This window comes from Zeus faber (genome assembly GCF_960531495.2).
Source record: "Zeus faber genome assembly, chromosome: 4".
In the NCBI taxonomy this organism is placed as follows: Eukaryota; Metazoa; Chordata; class Actinopteri; order Zeiformes; family Zeidae; genus Zeus; species Zeus faber.
In genome coordinates, this window is record NC_137191.1 from 17715458 (window position 1) to 17727984 (window position 12527).

General features: G+C 46.9%; 1 protein-coding gene across 1 annotated transcript in view; it reads right to left on the minus strand.

Moving 5' to 3' along the window:
- Nucleotides 1-12303, minus strand: part of hhip (hedgehog interacting protein) — a gene marked incomplete at both ends in the record, with an annotated part of 35935 nt that extends 23632 nt beyond the window's left edge. The window contains 4 exons of the mRNA XM_079999616.1: nt 2444-2645; nt 3582-3726; nt 8554-8746; nt 12031-12303. Of these exons, the coding sequence (XP_079855742.1) occupies nt 2444-2645; nt 3582-3726; nt 8554-8746; nt 12031-12303 (813 nt within the window). The remainder of the gene's footprint in view (nt 1-2443; nt 2646-3581; nt 3727-8553; nt 8747-12030) is intronic.
- Nucleotides 12304-12527: the final 224 nt, after the last annotated feature.

Sequence of the window (12527 nt, forward strand, 5' to 3'; positions counted from 1 at the left end):
TTTTCAGTGCCTGTGCACATACATTTGGGTCTCTGATGGGCCTACCAACACACAAACTGTGATCCAGATGTGGATCCGGATGAATATTGAAATAACTATTATAACATCATGACTGTCCTTTATGGGCAGCTAAGGGCGACAAAAGAATAATGTAATAGGAAGTAAAATAAAAAATAATTCATAATAAATATGGTGGAAATATTAAAGAGCTGTGAGAGTTTATATAACTTCCTACTGGGGAAAAGGAATCCGGCAAGTGTCTCTCACACATGCACACACACATAAAAAGAGATGATGGCGTGCGCGCGCGTGTGGGTGTGTGTGTGTGTGTGTGGGAAGCGATAGATAGGATTTCAAGAAAGGGAGAACACCCACATTGCAGCCTGCACCGCTTCAGCGCAGCATTGTTTCGGAGCAGGTCGGCTTAATTGGCACCAGGGGATCCAGGGAGGGAGGGATGGGGGTGTGGGGGGTGGGGGGTGGGGTGGTGGTGGGATGGTGGAAGCACAGAACATTACAATCAAAGCATGTGCATGGAGCTGATGATAAACGCGTTATCTCCCGTGCCCCCCCCGGGGGGCCTCGGGTTCCTCTCTCTGTGTAAAGGCAGCTCCATCCTGTTGATGCAGCCAGTAAACACCTCACTCCCCCTGGTCCCCTGTGGCCGGAGGGGGGGAGGAGGGGAGTTGGGGAGGGAGGGGGGGCCCTTCCATCATTCCATCAGCCTGCACAACTACAAAAAAAAACAAAAAAAAAACAGGATTCCTGGGGCCCCCCGCTTGCGTTTGAGCCGCGTCTCATTGTCATAATGATCATTTTTATCCCCAACGAGCTGAAGGTTTAATGACGATGGGAGGCTGGAGGGGGCGGGTGGAGGGCGTCCCGCAGGGGGCACTTCTCCTATCCAGTCGCCGCGCTCCGTTTGACTCGCCGTAAACTCCGAGGCCTCGTCGGAAGAGGAGCGGAGAGGCATGCGTGATAGATAAACTTCCCGTCCGGGAGTGTGCCCCCTAAACATCCCACCTACCCCATCGCTCCGTGCAATCTCCCGCTATCCAAACATTTTAGGAGCAATTTTCAAACTGGATCTCTCAGCGCAACAAACAAACAGTAAATGTGGAGTCGCAGTACAAATTCCATTTAGTGCTACCAAGTCAGTGGTGGAATGGTCGAGAATGTTGATGGTGAGAAGATAAATGAGATTTGGATTTTATGGTCTATTGGGAACATTTTTTCTCAGTATTAAACATTCCCCGCCATAGAGACGATCGGTCGAATTCTTAAGTGGATTTTGGAAGGACGACGCAAATTTACTGTGGTGCCAGGCCGACCAGCAGGACACCGAATGGTCCATTCGCCCATCGTGTCCCTTCTCTGGACGCCGGGATCTGATGACAGTCGGGGGTCTGGCAGACAAAGGTGTGAATTCCCCGTCAGAAGAACTCCCATGTCTCACGCAAACCACAGCTATGGAGCGTGTTTGCTCTGCCGTCTTCACCCAATATGTCTCCCGTTACCCCGTGTCATTTCCGTCAAATTGAGCCGGGGCTGGATTTAAGAGAGCCGCTAAGTCAAATCTTGAGGGTTAACAAAGAAATAAAAAATAAATGCTGACTCCTGAATAATGAAGAACATCCAAATGTTTGTTTCTTGCTTAGCTAAACCTCAGATAAAAAAAATGTTCTCTCATATTTCAGTCGACGGAACATTTCCGGCTCGCAAACGAGCGTTGTACGTGTGGCCTTCATAGAAACTAGGTTCCACTGTAATTTGCAATTGATGAATGCCTGTTATTTTGTTGTGATTGTGTAATTGAACGTTACCACTGAGCAAGCACCACTTTGAAGGGATTTGTGTTGGCATGGGAGGTGTTCCACACAGACGCCAGAAATAGGTTGGAATTTTGTTTGGGTGACACCATTTCTGTCGCAAGGCGGTTGTTGAGGTAATTCTCTGGCGCATTATTGCGCTGTGGCAGGGCCGGGTGATGTGGAAGAATTTAGTATCGCATTGATATGCTCATAAATTATATACATTTTTATATCAAAATCTACACAGACATTTAGAAAATCCCTTCTCAGTGAAGCCGGCAGAAGTCATCATATTGAGGTGCATTTTAATTTAAAGCAGGATATCGGAACAAGATATTCCCCTGATCCCCTTTGAAGTATTGCAGAGCTCAATGTATGAGGAAAATGGAGGTTCGATCATCATTGATATAGACAACAAAAGCGTGTCCCAACATAACGTCTATATAAAGATTCCTCACCTCTGGGTCCATTGCTAACAGTGAAGCTTAGGGAAGTGTGTGTGTGTGTGTGTGTGTGTGTGTGTGTGTGTGTGTGTGTGTGTGTGTGCGCGTGTGTGTGTGTGTGTGTGCGTGAGTGTGTGCGTGTGTGCGTGTGTGCGTGTGGTCACATGATACGGGGCGGCTCCTTCCTACCTTCAGGCCGCTCTGCACCAGCTTGTGGATGTCCAGGAAGGGCTCCTTGAGCAGCTCCAGCTCGTGGGTGAGTATCCGGACGATCCCTTCCCTCTCCAGGACGAAGAGGCGCTGCGAGCCGTCCCCGCAGTGCACCACCGCCACCGGCTGCCGGAGACCACTCAACACCTCCTGGGCACAGTAGCAGTTGTGTTTGTGTTTCCTAGGCGACCGGAGAGGTACAAAAGGTCAGAGGTGGAGGGATTGATGGACACCAATAATCCAGCCAGCAGGATGAGGGGAGATTAGGTATCGCGTAAGTGTTTTGTGGGGAGCGGCTGCAGATATGTTCAATTTAAGGGGTAGTGGCATGTGTGACGGATATTTGGAAGGGGAGGTAAAACGTTCTAGAAATGAGTTCATCGCAGTGGGGAAGGAGAGCTCAGAGTATTGCACATGAAACTCCGTAATTGAGAAGTAATTTCGATGTTTCACAACTGACAAGCGAGTGCGCTCTTGAAACCTTTGGGACGTCTAATGAAGGCATGATGATGATGATGATGATGGCAACAGAGCTGACTCAAGCCTGTCATTTTTTTTTTTCCTTTTTTTTTTTAACTTGTCTCCAGCGTAATCTAGCGTCGCCGCAGTCACGCTGGCTAGCAATACCTCTCCGGAGATGAGCTCAAAGATAGAAATTACGTTTCTCGGGCTTTCTTGGCTAAGCAATATGAGCAATTTGACCAAAATGTTCAGCGACGCCCATTAAGGTGAGCGCGCCGCACGCTGCCTGGCCGCTGAGCCGCACTGCGCCTCAGGGAAAACAGATGAAAGGCCTTCCCTCGCAGACAAAAGGGTAAAGCCCCGTGCGGCGCACAGACATTTTCAAAGAGGGACGAAGGCCAAATGACGCTGGATAAGCATTTTCATTATGCAGCCAAAGCTGAGTAAAGGCCCCCTGAACAAACTTTGGGATCAGAAAAGGGGACGGCATGGCATTCTGTCTGAAAAGTACGGTCTGCGTCGCAGTGACCCAGTGAACTCATTTTGAAATAACGGGAGGCCGCACCTGGCGCAAAAACCTCTGCTCACATTGTTCAATAAAGGTGAAATGTTCAGACAACTACATCTACTTCAAGAGAGGGGAGGAGCGACCAACCTGCTGATATCTCCGATTTTCTCATCTCCCAAGTAGTTGGATTCTTGGCCTCGCGGTTGCTTTCGCTGAAAATCTGGAAAGCACGGCATCCCGTCTCTGCCCCCATAGTACTGGCAGAACTCATCCACGTCAGCTTGGAACAGCTCTACCAAACACAACAGAGAGAGAGGGAGGGACAGAGAGAGAGCGAGAGAGAGAGAGAGAGAGAGAGAGAGAGAGATAGAGACAGGCAGAGACAATGTCTTAAATGGAGAGAATGCGCAGCAAAATCACTTCATACCGGCCTCAGATATTGTTTTATGGCTTTGAAATACGAACATCCCAGTAAACACTGTAGCTGAGTTATGAGTATGCTATGTTAGTTATGTACGTGTGTGTGAGTAAGTATGTGTGTGTGTGTGTGTGTGTGTGTGTGTGTGTGTGTGTGTGTGTGTGTGTGTGTGTGTGTGTGTGTGTGTGTTCTGCAGGGTGGGGAGGAAAGGGAGTGTGAGAAGGAGAAAAGGGCAGAGAGAGAGAGAGAGAGAGAGAGAAAGAGAGCGAGAGAGAGAGAGAGAGAGAGAGAGAGAGAGAGAGAGAGAGAGAGAGAGAGAGACGAGAGTGTGCGCTTTTGTGTTGGGGAAGTTTGGAATTATACTAGATGAGCCAAACCAAATCCTGGCTAGACTGGGATGAAATGAACAAGTGAAAGGACAGCGAGCCAAGCCAAATGAATCTTGGAACCGAACCGCGGCGCGTACACTACGCCCCCCCCCCCCCCCCCTTCTCCTTTCGTAGAGCGGAGCGGACCAAACTCTCTCTTTTATATCACAGCTTCGTGATTTATGAACTTGTGAATGTGCGACGGCCCTAACTGGTTCGCTCTTCCCCCCCCGTAATGCGGACGTGGAAATATGGGAGTAAGACATTAGGAGCGATTGGTGTTCAGATTGGACCAGCTGTTTGTCCAGTCATATGCGAGCTTTGTTAATATCACATAACCATGCCTCCCACCTCCCCTCTCTCGCTCTCTCTCTCTGAAAGCAGCGCACACCAACTGTCAACGAAACAGCCTAAAACATCCATCCTGACATGACATTTTGCAGACGGCGGCGTAGACCTCTACCTTGCCGGGCGAATGGAAACCTATCGTATAGAACCTGCGATTCCACAGTTGCAGTTTGGACGAAGTGATTCATCAGTAGTAACCTGAGAGGGGTGCCTGAGCCCACACTTTCAGTTTTGCTTTATGCTGAATCTGGCTGTCGGTATATCATGAAGCATGTAGTGAAAACTGGCATTCCAAAATGGAAAGTTCAAAAACGTTTTAAAATGTGTATTTAAAATTTTAAACGCAAAATCCTTAACATTTGTTTCGTTTTCATATAGGGTGCCTTCTGGAATCCTAAAATTTGTGTGTGAATGTATTATACAAATATTTACATAGTGATTTATTTTTCAACATTTTGTTACCCTAACGATTTTAATGTAACCATAAGGCAATGGGAAAATCCCATTATTCCACCGCTATAGAAACCTCTCCGTTTCCTTCTTTAATCCCCCTGGAGGCAAACCACAGAGGGCCAAAAAAAAAAAAAAAAAAGAAGTAATGCACAGTCAATCTTAGTGGCCCTTTGCGACCTAAAAACAACCATACCAATATTGTTTCCCTTAGTCAACCCCTCAGAGGGAGGAGAAGAGCAAATACACCAGTGATAAAAACACAAACAGGGAGAGCCCTGTTTTCATGTGCCCCCCACTGCCCCCTCCCTCACACCAACCACAGGGACTGACCGCACCAAATACTGGAGGTGATAGGATATCCCCGAAAACATCTAAACACAACATGGAGATCAACACACACACACACACACACACACACACACACACACACACACACACACACACACACACACAAACAAATACGCACATGCACACGCACACACACACACACACACACACACACACACACACACACACACACACACACACACACACACACACACACACACACTAAGGCCTGCACATGTGCACACATGGTGAACACACAAACATTTCTCCTAGGCTTTACCACCCACCAACTGGGGCTTGTAGTTATCTTAACCATGCTGGCCGGGGACCTAAGGTACGGGGGCTAGGGGAGTAGGTTGAAGAGGGGGAAAAGAGAGAGAAAAAAAGAGAATCTATTGGGGAGGTGGCAGACATGGGGTGAATTGAGAGTGAATGGCTTTTGGGAGGAATAAGGAGTCAGCCCATGGCCTGATTGGGCAAATGGATGGAGAGATTCTTATTGTGTTATGTTTATTGGATTAGTGAGTGTAATTATTATTGAATGGCATCTAATACACCATCTTATATATTGTGATATCTCAGTATATAAGATCTCTTAATATCTTTTAATGCTGTGAAAATAACTGATGTTAGTTTAAAATAGAATCTAATCTCCAGGAAGAGTGTTTTACCCTCTGTATATTTGGTATTTGCACTCAACAAAAGAGTTGGCAAATCCCTGTAGATGTACAGCAAAGAGGTGCAGGAGGAGTGCAGGTTTTAGATCTGCACATTTTTAATGGAAAAAAAGTGTGAGGAAAAAGGAAAGAGGGCAAGAGAGAGAGACAGAGAGAGCGAGAGAGGCAGAGAGAGAGTTGGAGTAGAGAGAGAGAGGCAGAGAGAGAGACAGAGAGAGCGAGAGTTAGAGTAGAGAGAGAGAGGCAGAGAGAGAGAGAGAGAGAGAGAGAGAGAGAGAGCAGCCCGTGTCCCTGGCTCCCCGGCACTCGCTAAAGTTATACTTCCATCTGGTTATCTTCCAAGGCAACCTGGGTGGCCCACCCAAAGTACTTGACATCTTGATGCACTTCAGCAGTTTTACATACACAAAACCATTGTAGAAAAATAAATGTGTCATTCGTCACCACATATGTTGGATTGGAGTGATGGAAGAAGACGGTGTCAAAAGGAACAAGAGGAACCTCTTTGGATTCCTCCAAAGCAGAATTCCCTTCCCCCTGAAGGCTTTTTGGTTTGAGCTCTGTTGGTCCATTTGGCCGTCATCTCACCGGGATTTAGTGCGACTTCAGCCACCCTGCTTCCCGCCATCTCTCGAGGAAGAGCACGTTCCTCTCAATACATAGTTTAATGCTTGTAAGACGTGATGGGTCACATGGCACGACCATTAAAATACAGACTCGCAGGAGATAGTCTGGACCCAGATGGAATGCACGCGTTTGATATTCGACTTGAGGGGTAACCATGTGGGTGGGTCGCGCACAACTGTGTTTGAAACTGTTCTCTGTTTGCAAATCTCGGCAGATCTTATCGGTTTTGCAGCAACAGAGATAGGAAGAAGAACTTGGCAGGGTTAGAAAACAGCCCCAAAGAACGTTTGATCACGGTTTGGAATGCACTGGTACCTGCTTTCTAACAGGCCTTCAAAGGGAATACTTCTGAAGGCCCGAACCCTTCAGGAGACGGCGGGACGACGAGCATTAAAGTGTGCTGTCATATCTACTAAGTGCTGCATCAATGAGGTGATTCCTTTCGTCTGTGTGTGAGGCCTCGTGGTGGAAAAGCGATGTTCTAGTTATGCTCCTGTTCATTCTGATATACCATGAAAAAAAAAAAAAAAAGCAACCCGGTGACGTACGAGCAGTAATTTGGAGATGGTTTGCGGGGCCGCGCGCTCCACTGGTGGCGCAAGCAAAGGAAATGCAAGGGAGTCATGTCTAGACTACAGCTTATTGCTTACATATACCAAAACATAGGCATGACCCCAGGCATTAAGGGCGGAGGGGTTTTCTTGTATGGTGGGGAGTATGAACTAACAAGTCATAAAAAAAAAATAAAAAAAATCATACTTTTTTTTTTTTTTTCCGACAATTTTATGGCCCATTCAGTAATGCCTTTTGCGAGTGTGGCAGATTAACAAGAGGAGCTATCGCACAGTTTCCACATGCCGCCGGTATTTTCTCAAATTTTCTTCGGCGTCTTAAACGCGAGCAACTGCTCTTTACGATGTTGCACTTAAGCTCGAAACAAAAAGCAACATGTTTACGAATCCGTTCGACTCAAAAGTGGAGGAGAGCAAACCTTACGGCGCATCGGTGCCAAAAACAACAGCTTGACTGAACAAAGGGTCTGGAGGGAGGATGTCGTAAAGCGCACAATAACTTTTGCGAGGCTAATTGCTACACCCACCGAGTGCAGACTAATTAGGAGAGTGATGCAGTGTCTGCATGGGCGCTACGCGCTGAGACGTCCCGCTAACGTGTTGATGATGACGGCCGAGCGGCGAGGCGTGCACGCCGGCGAGGCGTATCTGAGGTCAAATGAGGTAAGAGGGCGAACGAATGTTCACGGGCTGGGGCTCTTACGCACTACTTTACATTTGAAAAAAACAAAAAAAAAAACAAAGGAGCCTGCTTGTGCTCCATGTGCACAGAGATTAAATGGGTGGATTGCACCCGGCAGACATTTTATTTGGGGGCCCCCCCAACTCTTTTCTCTTTTTTTTTTTTTACATACATTTCAGTATTCACTACCATAATTAAAGCTTATATCATACTTTTAGAAACTTTTGACACATGTCTCAATCTGTTGTGTATGATTTGAAAATGAACAAAAATAACATGTCAACAAATTAAAAGAGTGAATTTTTGTTTCATTTTGTTACCGAAAATTTTTACAAATATTCAGAAATTGTTTATACAAACCCGCAATTATTTATCTAAATCCATAGATAACATTTTTTAAATGTTTCTATCTTAAATTATATTAAAATCATACATAAAAGATGTTAAGAAGAGGTGATCTATGCAGCTGTTTATTTTGCCTATGCTCACTTCTGCATGTGTAGGCTATTCTTGATAGTATTACTATTACTATAATACAGTATTACTATAATTTGATTAGGAGCTGATTTGGGAGTGTGAGGATGAGGGCTGGAGAACAGACAGTGAAGATCATCTTCTTTGCCACCATCCCTTGTTGTGTTTCCTACCTGGTATGTGGCCCCTGCACGTGTAGTAGAACTCGCGGCAGAAGTCCTGGCAGAGCCGCGGCAGGTCCGGCTCCCTGTGTGGCATCTTGTCCATGTCCGGGGAGTGGAATAACACCTGGGCGTTGGGCGAGCAGTGGGCGCACTTGATCTCCTCCAGGAGACGTCCACATTCCGTATTATTGGTAGAGAAAATCTGGAGACCACACGCAACAAGGACCACGGCCCGATTAGAATAGTCTGTGATTAACACCCTAAACAATGCTGAATGATGTCCAGAGAGAATTTCCATTTGTGGCTTCGTACGACCTTGTAGGACGATGCATTACTTTAGTGTTCATACTATTAGAAGATAAGAGACAGTCTCAAATCTTAGGAGAGGATATATGTCAAAACACAACCACACACACACACACACACACACACACACACACACACACACACACACACACACACACACACACACACAAACACACACACACACACACACACACACGCGGCTTGATTATCTAATTTTAAAACCTCAGAGTTCGACTCGCCTGCCTTGGCCACTGAAAGGAACATTCATTCACATGTTTACAAAATTCACAAACCTAACATCCACTAACATCAAATTCCGAATTCCAACAGTTTTGAGGAGCGAGGATGGATGTAGTCAAACAAGAGAGCGTCAGAACCTCATCTAAGTACACTGAACAAAAGCAAAACAAAGATTATTCCGAAAGAAATTAGCGGGACTATTTACAGAACAAATTAGCTGCAATAGAGCAGAATGTAATCTGGTGGCTTGGGCCCATGGTGCTGCTCGAGGAGCCACACACGCAGGCTGGTAGTGTTTTGCTCTGTGTGAGGTCCATGTGTAAACACCAATTGAGAGATAGACAGGCACATCATTCCTTCTCTGGTATCAACAAATTAGCAGTCTGTCGAAGTCAATTAGAGCAGCAGACCCGAGCCCGACATATGGATGCCTTACGTGCTCCTCCCGACGAAAGGCAACGATGGAAAATGGACGCGTGTCTTGTCATAGACGGAGCCTTGTTCCAGCCCCGGCAAATACAGACCATCTGAGATGTACATCACCATGACGCGCCACGCGGTAATGAGGAGACGCGCTATCAGGGTGTAATAAAGCAAGGAGACATTCTGAGTCAAGTCCGTTGTTGCAGTTCAATCACATTTTCTGTGACTTTGCTCTATTTTTTTTTGTGCCTCACTCATACTATTAACACCAACCCAAGGAAATGTGTTGACTTCAGGATGGCCACAGCCCTTCTAAAACATCTGAGTGGTGTCTTCCTCGTCTCCTTACTCCCTGTTCCCAGGCAATGTAGGGTCATCTGCATGTCTGTTCTCCTGCTCTAAATTGCCCATTGATTCTTTGTGCCATGGGCTGGCACAGGGTTCACGGATAGTAGCATTTGTGTGCTCTCAGCCATGCCCTGTGCCCATATGTTGCTGGGATGGGGTCCAAGGTTGCCATCATCCAAATAAGAACAAGTGGACCTTTTGTTTGTTCTTTCCCAAATTCAGCAAATCGTTCCTCAAAAGAGGTAACAAAATGGCAACGTGTTTCACTAATAGCGCATTTACTGACCGCATGCGTAATAATAGGAAACAGGCTGGCGGTGGGCCATATTCCCAAACAGAGTTGCTGCTGTGCGATGCTGTGCAGTTGTCATTCACTGTTTATCCACCCTATATTTTATATTTTTCTGAATGCTAGACGATTAAACTGACTTTTTTTTTTTTTTTTTTTTTCTTTAAGTGCACCTTCACACTACACCGTCCCCCAAAATTGCAGAGCACGATGTGAGGGAGCAGCTGTTACAGAATTACTTATATCAATGACAGCATCTGCGTAATGGGCTTTGTCAGCAAAATTGGCGGAACAAACATATCAATACACAATGCCACACTTGGGGGAAAAAGAAAAAAAAAAAAATCACTTGTCATTCAATTCAATTGCAAACAATCAAACAATCTGGGAGAGGGGGGGGGGGAGCTCTAATGAAGGCGAAGCAACAACACTTGCCCTTTGGGAATAGGTGTAAGTCGGTTGGCAGGGTGGATCTAGTGGAGGACATCCACCCTCTCAAAGGCATTAACACTTGGACAGGGCTGGTGACTTGGGGGTTCTCCCATTAGTGAAACCAACAAACACAATGGTGTTGTTGTTATTCTTTTGCTATAAGCAAAAAAAAAACCAAAACCCCAAAACAGGCTCTCCGTGTGTGGGCAGTGTAGTGGGGAGGAGGAGGAGGAGGAGAAGTCGACTCGGCTCCATTCAGTTTCCCCTCTGATTTGCATGACTTCAGCACATTAACTGGTGCAATATGTTTTGCTTTGTTGTGTTGCGATTCGGGGAGGTTTTGAGATGAGACTGGTGCGGTGACGTTCCAGCAGATCCTATATAACGCAATTCGTTTTTTTCTTGTTTTTTTTTTTTTTGGGGGGGGGGGGGGGGGGGTTGTTGTTGTTGTTGTTGGGTTTACGTTCAGGAATCACCCAGCAGAATAAAGTTACAACCCTGGAGTGCAATAAAAGGAGCGACGCTAATACGATTAATCGCGCAGCACCAGTTCCACCCATCTGCGCTACTTTAAGCCATTTACGACGCGGTTTAACACATGTGCGGTGCGGTGCGCGGAACCCTGGCTTCCCCGACTTTGCTTTCGGCGGACTGCCGACAGCTGACTGGGCAAAGAACGACCTCGAGTCGACGGAGAAATTAGCCGCACAAGGTGGAGAACGCTGTAAAACAACAACAACAACAACAATAATACAACACATCGTCAACGTAAAACCGAGAGCGATAACCATGGTAACCTGGGAGCGCGTGGGTCGCGGCCCCGTCGCGGCTGCGCTTTCCTCGCGCGGTCGCGTTCGTGCCGGGACGTTAACGAAACGTGAGGATAAGCAAGTCAACGGGTGCAATCAAAACACGACAACACGGAGATGTTGCTGCCGTCGTTGAACTCGAAAGTACCACCGACGAGGGGGGGGGGGGGTCTCGGTGAGACTTCGAGGAGGTGAGAGCGAGTTGTACCAACCTTCCCCGTGCCTAGCGACGATAGGTTCACTTCTTTTTTGGAGATTCGGTTCTTGACGAGTCACTCGTTAAAAAAAAAAAAAAAGAGTCGTTTACTCGGTGAATCGAAATGAAGACTCGGTTGAATTCAGATTCAGTTGAATCCAGCTTCGGACTCGGGTGAATGCCACGTGCGCCCGGCTGCTCTCACCGAGTCGCGGGCGAATCGGACGAAACTACACCTTTTTTTTTTTTTCATTATTATTATTATTATTATTTTTTTTGCCAGAGTAACTCCCGACTACCGAATCGTTTAAAGATCCGTTCGCTGCGAACGAATCGCTCGCGGGTCTTGCATCACCACCGAATAACGTGGAATCGAGCTGGAAGAAGGACAAACGAAACATGGCCGTAAACAAGCGCGAAGCGGGGCTCCCCCCGCGACCTACCCGGGCGTCCCTCCGGTGCAGGATCTGGAAGGCGGCTCTCCGGGTGGGGCAGCAGGACACCCGGGGGTACAACCTGTGGCAGAGCTCCCCGCTGCCGGCGCCGGGCTCCGGTGACAGCTTTCTGTCCCGCTTCTTCACCCGCTTGGGCGCGCTGCCGTCGTAACACCTCCGTCTCCGCGGGCTCAGCTCCCCCCTCTCCCCGAACTTCGCGTCCCCGCATTCCCACACGTTCACCGCGATGGCCAGGACGAGTACGAATTGCAAATGCTTCATGCTATACTATCAAAAATGGGGTTTTTAAAAAAGAAAAGAAAAAGAAAACAAACAAACAAAAAAAAGTTCGAGGCGAACTCAAGTGCCCTTTAAAATATAATATATATATTATAATAACCATGCACGGTGAAATGTCTTTCTTTATTTTGTCTTACTAGACCTTAAAGCACGTTGGCAATGTGAAGCAAATAAGCTGTATGTTATATGGACTATTTCATTTAATG